At 40.7% G+C, this 8,605-nt stretch overlaps 1 protein-coding gene across 1 annotated transcript; it reads left to right on the top strand.

The window, feature by feature from the left end:
* The first annotated feature begins 6,749 nt into the window (after nt 1–6,749).
* On the top strand, nt 6,750–8,236 carry LOC116951657 (globin-2-like). The gene is made up of 3 exons (XM_032970450.2): nt 6,750–6,930; nt 7,297–7,528; nt 7,950–8,236. Exons 1-3 carry the CDS (start codon nt 6,809–6,811, stop codon nt 8,046–8,048), a joined length of 453 nt encoding a protein of 150 aa, XP_032826341.1. The 5' UTR covers nt 6,750–6,808; the 3' UTR covers nt 8,049–8,236.
* The last annotated feature ends 369 nt before the right edge of the window (nt 8,237–8,605 follow it).

Raw genomic sequence — 8,605 nt, 5'->3', positions numbered from 1 at the left:
TTGAGAGGAGACCTGATGGCACATTGGGGCATTCTGTCTACAGGAAACCCACCCACACAGATTCCTACTTGAAACCTGATTCCCACCACCACCCAGCCCAAAAGAATTCTCTCATCAAAACTTTATACCATAGGGCTCATTGCATTTCGGACCAACACCACCTGACCAGTGAATTAAAACATGTACACCTGGCCCTCAAAAAGGAATGGTTACTCTGACCGTACCATCCGCCAAGCTGTCTCTCCTTGCATACAGAAACAACCACTTGATACTCCGGTCAAAACCATCACACTTCAATATATAGCAGGCGTTACTAAAAAGATTTCCAAAATTCTAAACAAACACAAGATCCAGGTGCGGTTCAATACAGTACACAAAATTCGTGATCTGATCCCATCCGTGAAGGATGTCATTCCTGATTTACAGTACCCCGGGGTTTACAAATTGAGTTGTACCTGCGGTTATTGCTACATCGGTGAGACAAAGCGACATGTCTCTGACCGAATTCGCGAGCACAAATCAGATTTGAAACACGGCAAAACGAATTCTTCTGCCGTAGCTGATCACTGTTACAATGCTGTGGGGGATCACGATATAATTTTTTCCGATGCCAAGGTTCTTTGCAAACCCACGGGCTTTTATCAGAGATTTGTTCATGAAGCAATTCAGATCTACAAACACAGACACAATTTCAACCGAGAGGATGGTTTCAAATTAAGCAACCATTGGAAAGATGTTCTAAATCGAACTAAACATTAAACTAATTTCAATGGTACAGTATATTTTTCGAGTAGTGGTACCCCAAACTTTCGCAGCTCTTATAAATTCCCATTTTCACACCATCAATGGGTAAAATCCCCCTCCCCCCTTTCCCCCCTCCCCTCGCCAAACTGCAAGTCCACCGGCACGTACACCACCTCTCTGCTCGCACACAGGTCCGATGTCTGAGCGTGGTTGTGTTTCGCTAAATTCTCCTGTTTGATGAGTACTAGGTGCCTCGGTGAATGTATATACTCTGACTTTAACATAGCTATTTCTGTGACCAGTTACTAGCTAATCACTAAACTATTTAAATGCTAAATCCTATGCTAATTTCCTTTGTCAAGGGGCACCTCTGCGGATGTGTATACTTTAACTTAGCTATTTCAATGAGCCATTTCAATGCTAATTTATATGCTAATTATTTTGTCAAAGCCCGTGGTCTTCTCCTTCTTCCTCTCACACAGCTTAAATGTCGTGATCTAAGCGTGGCTTCTTCCACTCCAGCGCTGTCCTCCAGACAGGCTCGTCCCTTCACCTGATGAAGGCCGCTTGTGTTGTGGCCGAAACGTCGTGATTATTGTTGTTTTATTATTTCCCTACGTGACTTTACCGAATAGAACCAAAGAGTATCTTTCTGTAAAGTCACGTAGGTAGACAAAGTAAGAGATCACGACGTTTCGATCGCAACGCAAACGACCGTCTTCAGATGAGAGAGAGAACCAAAGAGAATGGATTCCTGCGGTCACGAAAACTTCAAATCAAGATAGATACAAGGCTAATTAAACAGAACAGCAGTTAATCGGCAGAGGTGCGGTGAATGTGCAGGTGATCAGGTGACATCAACCCACGGTGGATTAACACACGGAAGAACTAGACATGGTGTAGATGATGTTAATGAAGTAATAATAATCGACCATTTATAACACGCAAAATTTAGCGAATGGACAAATAATTTTCCATGCGAATTTCAGGCGCGGAACCCAGCTCATACTCAGTGGGTGACTAAATGCTACGTATGTGAACGGGAATGGAGGTTCCAGATTGATGAAGTGAGAAGTGTCGGAAAGGAAGGTTTAGGGATGCGCTACAAAGGCGAAGGTGGTTTCAGAGGGAAAAGTTTAGTGATTCAAGATACGACGATAGACTTGAAAAGAGGACAGATGGCCTCCTTGAACTCAATCCGGGCAGAAACAGGGAACGAGTGAAGAGTTTTCAATGACGCAGAGGAGTCTGTAAGTTTGCACCCTGTACCCAAGACAGAACGCAACATTTTTTTTGCAGTTACTTGAGCTTGGAAATGTTTTTTTGTGGATGTCTGTGTGAGTAGTTGCAGCAGGAACCTACGATACAATGGGCAAAAGTATTGGCTACAGTGGTGGAAAGCAATGACAGGATCTCCCAGAAAGCTTTGAGATAACAATCACACGACCCGATTGTAATTTGTAACAAAGTTTAAAGGTCAGATTGCGTGAGTAAAACGTGTGTCGTACACCCTCCTCTACACGACATAGCGAACGATTTTCTAAAATGGTAACGTGAAGAAACATGCCAACTTATTATGCCATCATATGTGCTTCAGCATAGTGGTGTGGGAGTGCAATCAACAACATTTAACATGCAATCTGACAAAAAAACATATATTTTGGGACCTGATTGCCATTTACTTAGTTGTCCATTTAAAGACATTGGTCATATTTCATACACGAGGATGTTCAGAGTGGGTGAAGGACCCATGGAGGAGCCAGCAATGGATTAAGTTTATGAAGTGAAGTGACACTGAAACATTACCTGGTGCCCGGTAAGAGTATTTCAGAATGAGGAGTCATGGCGTACCTCGATATACGTTTGGGTTGCATTTTTGAAGGTCTGAATGTAAATTGAAAAGTCGTACATGGAAATATATTTTCCCATAAGGTCCCATTATGCAACCTAAGAAGCATTGTTAAGAAAATATTTTGTGACCTAAAACCTAAAAAAATAACACTTTTCAAAATAACTAAGATATTTCCATATTCTTGGTTCTTTCGGGAAAGTAACGTTGAAGGGAAACAATAAAATACTATATATATAACACAATAAAATATTAAAATATATCTTATAAAATAATAAAATATTTATTTCATTGTTTCCCTTCAACGTGACTTTACCGAAAAAACCAAGAATATGAATCACTGCAGTCACGAAAGCTTTAAATTAAAAAAAAAAAAGATATTTCCATGCATGAATATGGAGAATAATAACTAGAGAGGTGATTAAAAACAAATGAGGTGCATGGCAATATACTCACCGTAAATCGTGGTGCATGACCTGTGTGACGATGGTGCAGTGAGTGGTCGAGGGTTACTGAGAGGGTGAGGGAGGGGCAGTCGGAGAGTCTGCCTCTCCCTGTTGGGGAGTACGTATAGCGCGTACAATCCAAAGTATGCTGAAAAGCACGATAGTTTCAACTATAGTTTCAACTACACCCTTGGCTTGTAAACAAGTAGTTCTGCTACGAAACGCGGTGGCTAGGTAAACGGTCTGAAACTGTCTAAAATACACATACGGTAAAAAAAATGGAAAAGTGGGCATTTGCTATCGGTATTGATTTTTTTCCCACCAAAAATACAGTTTAGAATAAAAAAAACATAATAACAAAACGATCATTAAACCGAATAAAGTTTACATTTATGTGACGAAAGCCCCCCCCTCCCCCTTATTCAAGTTCTTGCTCCCTAATCATCCCTTCCCTATATAAAAGTTCCCGCTCCCGGTCTCCACCTGGGTGGAACAGTGAGTCCAACTTCCCCCTTCCCCCCTCCTTTGTGTTGATTGCGCATGAGCATTTATTTTGGAATTTTTACCTACCAAGTTTCTGTGCCCTTCCTCGTATGCCGCGGCTTGTGCTCTGTATTGGGCTCTTGTTGTAATACAATTAAAACATAAAAACACATGTTTTTAGGATAGGTTGTCACCCCCACCCATAAAGCTGCATGTATGTTGTATGATTTATAGCGCATTCTTCCCCCCACCCCGACACTCGGTCCCCCCCCCCCCCCCCACCGACGGAGATCCCCATAGTTCAGAGCATCAAGGAATTTCACCTCCTGCCTATGTATGGTTCTGAAGCAATGAAAGTCCTCCCCCCTGCGGTTTTTCCGTCCCTCGTCCCAGAAACCATCGGCATATTGTACCAGGCTTGCGTGCTTACCACAATAAAAAAAATATATTACCACGAACGAAATAACGAATATCGTTAAATCCAATTAACGCATATCAGTGTACACCTGTATAGAAGATCATGGGACCAGAATCAGCGCTCGAGATTTGAGGTGCAAGCATTAAGGATAAGCCACTGTGAGAAGCTGGGTGTCGCCAGTGTTGGTGCGGAATATGATGTTGAAGCTGTGAATGAGGTTTATAATTACCAAAATGTACAGATACACGAGTAACGGATCAAGAACTGAGGCTCGTGATATTCAGCAGATAATGTGGAAACAGAAGAGTTTCCAAAACGGATGAAGGAGCATCTGGTAGTGAGGCAAGGTGCAAAGCACTTGAGCGTGAATCCGCTTAAGGCAAACTCCGTCCACAAAAAGTAAAATAAGATTGTATCATTAATGGTATCAAAAGCTGTGGAAATATATAGGCTCACTACGGTAACAATAGAGCCAGAAATAATTAGAATTTTCAAGCATTTTGACAAATGCGGTCTTTATGAAATTACACGGGTAGTAGCTGGGTTGCAGAAATGAAATGAGACGTGGTCCTTAATTCGGAATAGGATGACATGTACTAAGATTTTTGAGACTGTTGATAGGTTTGCGATTGGACAGTAATTAAAAGGATCGTTTCAGTTTGAAACAATTTTCTTGAGCAGTGGGGTCACCTGGCTAAAGAATTCAGAAAAGTATGAAACAGGTTTGATGGGTACACAGACAGTAATGCAAGACGAAGCGGATGCAACATAAATTAAACAGATGAGTTTTTACATTCAGGAATGATGAGAAATGCAAAAAAAAGGGACTTGCATACGACATTCGAGGAAGCAGTTGGACAGATCGTGTGACTCATATTAACAAACATTGAAGAGTTTGCAAGTAAATAATCCCAAAAGATAGCTCGTTTACTGTTAATCTTCGTGTTTTTTCTTTTACCTTGTAAATAATGTAATTTCCCCATTCATGACCACATCAAATGTGCTCGGTTTTGTACACCAGCATATTTTGTTACAGGCATTCTGAAACGATCGAGCCAGGAGTGGTAGCACGTAACTGCGATCCGGAAACTTTTCGAGGTGAGGATCGGTAGAACACCCAGATGTGTAAAACTTTGAACTCAGCTGGGTTGAGAGTTGGCCAAGAGGTACCTGCATACCAAATGGGTTCATAATACACATCCGTGTGGACCCAGCAGTTATACCTTTTTAAGGATGTTTTTTTTCTCTACAAACACTCATTAAATCTCACACACAAAGCACTCATTATTTTGAATTGGCCAAACACCCGAGAGAGATCCATTGAGACTCTCCTGGACAAATACATTTGCTATTATAACCACAAAGAAGACAATTTATTGCAACACCAACGTGCTTACAGACAATGGCGGAGCCAGGATTTTCAGGTAGGGGGAGCAACACCTCCAGCAATGAAAAATGATAGGAGTTGTTAGTATGTAAGGACTTGTCCCTTGCTTATTATTTGATGCGTGTGCGGCGATGGCGCAGCCATCGATCGAGGGTCGAATTCGAACCGCGTTGTGTGATCGGCATCGCGCTCGCTGAAGGTGAATGCCTTCAGGGAAGTTGTGGACTGTATACGCAACTGCGCACAATTCTGTGAGTCACTTATAACTGCTGTACCGTTACTTATTGACAATTATGGACTATTGTCCTATCATCTCATATAATCCCTGGCACATACTAATATGCTACACAGTGGCTGTGGGGGTCGCCAGTGCTTGCAGATATGATAAAACCCATCAACTTTTTGAACAGCACGATGACTTTGCACAAACCCTATATCTGGAACTACCTACAATGTAATTTAATACAAATTTTAAAGAACCGAGAAGGAACATGAAACTCTCATTTATCCAATTCACAACATATGTCAATGTTGACTCACAATAACATAACACTCCGGTGGATTTTTTAGTTATGGACAATATAAAATAAGGGTTAGGGTTAAATATAAAATAATGAGAAAATATGAAACTCATCAGAGCAGAAAATATGAAGATTACTTCAATTTGGTTATATGAATCCACTAACATTTTATTACATTGTCATGAAATACTAAATGTATGTAGGAAGTAACAATATCTTTTTAAAGCCTTTGTATTTTTAACAATTATTAGGCCACTATATTTCTTATCAGAATTTTGCAGAAGAGAGTCCCATTACAACATCTGTTGTTTCTTCACTCAGCGCTGACAGTGCAAATTGGCCCACAAACCATATTGCAATAAAACTTGAAATCATAAAAATATTGTAAAAAAATAATCCTGTAACCTGTTCATAGTTATTAATGGTAATCATAAAAAGGGAAAAAGCGTACTCGCATTTAATTAATGAACATTTTATTTCCGGTTACGTATCAAAATTGTACTTAGTAAAATTTGTGAAAAAAAGTTCAATGTTTCATACCATATACAGTATTCAGAATGTCGCAGAAGACAGCCCCATTACAACATCTGTTGTTTCTTCACTCAGAACTAACGGTGCATATTGGCCCATAACCATATTGGAATGGACTTCAATTTATTAAACTATTATTGAAATTATCCTTTATCCTGTCAATATATATAATGAAAATCATCAAAATGTAAAATGCATACTAGCATTTAATTCATGAATAGTTCAGATTTTGTTATAAAATGTATTTGGTATTTCATTTCATCGTTCTTAATGTTGTTGCTGCAATCATTTCACATTATCTGCATCATCATGTATGATATTAGGAAAACGCTGATAAAATGGATATATAAGGAGGTCCTCAGATGAGTGGCTCATCACTTCTGACTCCCTTCGCAGGATCATCGCTGATCACCTCCAAAAGCAATCACCATGCCTATCGTCGACACTGGAAGTGTTGCGCCTCTGAGCGCTGCTGAGAAGACCAAAATCCGCAGTGCGTGGGCCCCCGTGTACTCCAATTATGAGACCTCTGGTGTGGACATCCTGGTGAAGTAAGGCAATCTTTCGTTATGTGAAATGAACACCTTCAATCCATGAATTTCATAATATTAAAACGGCAATCGTGTTGCGATGTACAGTGGGAACGAAAAGCATATGCTGTTTACATTGTGACTACTCTATATAGGGTACATTAATTATTCTAAAAACAAATATCAAAATAAAAATACATCGAAGTCGTGTAAAAATTACTTGGATTTTTGTCATTACTATTTCCCTCGATAAATTGCGTCTTCTGCTGGAAAAACAATATTTTCACGTAGGTGTACTTTTAGATTGATCTATTTTGTTCATGGTTAACTGTCTGGCTCACTTGACAAATCTTTTTAAACCACAGAATTATTCTTCTTTCAAAACAGGTTCTTCACCAGCAACCCCGCTGCTCAGGAATTCTTCCCCAAGTTCAAGGGGCTGACTACGGCTGATCAGCTCAAGAAATCCGCGGACGTGCGCTGGCACGCCGAGAGGATCATCAACGCCGTCAACGATGCCGTGGCGTCCATGGATGACACCGAGAAGATGAGCATGAAGCTTAGGGATCTGAGTGGCAAGCACGCCAAAAGCTTCCAGGTCGACCCCCAGTACTTCAAGGTAACGCATGCAGTGAACATAACGATAAATCACGACTGGTTGGCTCTTGAGTGACTGCTGCCTAAAGCCCTTAGCTAGATTGGTACAGGGTTTACAAATGAAGATGCATCTCAATCCCTCTCACATAGTGCATTTGGATCCACCTAAAACTTGATATAGAGTAGTTACGTAAACATTAATTCTACTCAGTAGGTCTGTAAGGATCCTCCGCTCTCCCCTATTTGATTCATTATCACGAATCAGTTTGCAATTCCATTCAAAAATACGTTTTATAGTCTAGTGGCAGCAGGGATCATGAAGAGCCATTTTGCACAAAGTACAGAAGTTGAAAAAAAACTTTTACATTCACTATTAGATGCTTGTGTAATGAAAGATAACCTATTTTAATTGCCAAATCGAATTTTCTCTGATGTCTTTCCAGGTCCTGGCCGCGGTCATTGCTGACACCGTTGCCGCAGGCGATGCCGGCTTCGAGAAGCTCATGAGCATGATTTGCATCCTGCTCAGGTCCGCCTACTAAACCAACGTGCACGGCCACTCCTGCAAGACTGCTACGCAACTGCCTTTGCCACATGATTTGCACCAGTTTCTGTTGACAGAGATAACGAATGTCTTGGAGAATGAAGCATCTTTCCGAGTTGTTTTTGTCAATGACAATAAAATGAATGTAACTTCCCAATGAAAATCAATAAAACTTCCATGCATGCAGATTTTGGAATGTGTACAATTGTTGAGGAGTTGTTTTAATTAATGAAATGTGTGACTTGCATTGTGTGGATGCTGCAATGGTGTAATGGTTGACGGATCTCTCAGTGGAAGTGTCAAAGGAGCAAAGTTTGAGTGACACTTTACCAGAGATGTCAACGGTGGCTTGGCTGTTGAGTGTCAAGGCAGTGCAACTAACCTGGGACCCATAGTCTTGAATAATTGAGGCAGCAGGCTACGAAGTGGGCATGGGAGGAAATTGGACAAGGGGCACCTAGGTCTCACCTAGGCATACTATGCCTTTGAACAAATATAAGCTAACATTTTTCAAAACTGGTCCGTTAATGCCCATTTGTTACCAATTTTAACGCA

Source organism: Petromyzon marinus, chromosome 43 (assembly GCF_048934315.1).
Source record: "Petromyzon marinus isolate PM22_M1 ecotype Great Lakes invasive population chromosome 43, UKy_Petmar_22M1.pri1.0, whole genome shotgun sequence".
Classification (NCBI taxonomy): Eukaryota; Metazoa; Chordata; class Hyperoartia; order Petromyzontiformes; family Petromyzontidae; genus Petromyzon; species Petromyzon marinus.
The sequence above is the reverse complement of the archived record's forward strand: the minus strand, read 5'-3'. Positions and strand labels throughout refer to the sequence as shown.

Excerpts from the sequence above, each read along its gene's own strand:
- LOC116951657 (XM_032970450.2), top strand. The coding sequence starts at position 6,809 with ATGCCTATCGTCGACACTGGAAGTGTTGCGCCTCTGAGCGCTGCTGAG. Across the intron at positions 6,931-7,296 it reads GGTGTGGACATCCTGGTGAA|GTTCTTCACCAGCAACCCCG; the intron begins GTAAGGCAATCT and ends CTTTCAAAACAG. Across the intron at positions 7,529-7,949 it reads TCGACCCCCAGTACTTCAAG|GTCCTGGCCGCGGTCATTGC; the intron begins GTAACGCATGCA and ends ATGTCTTTCCAG.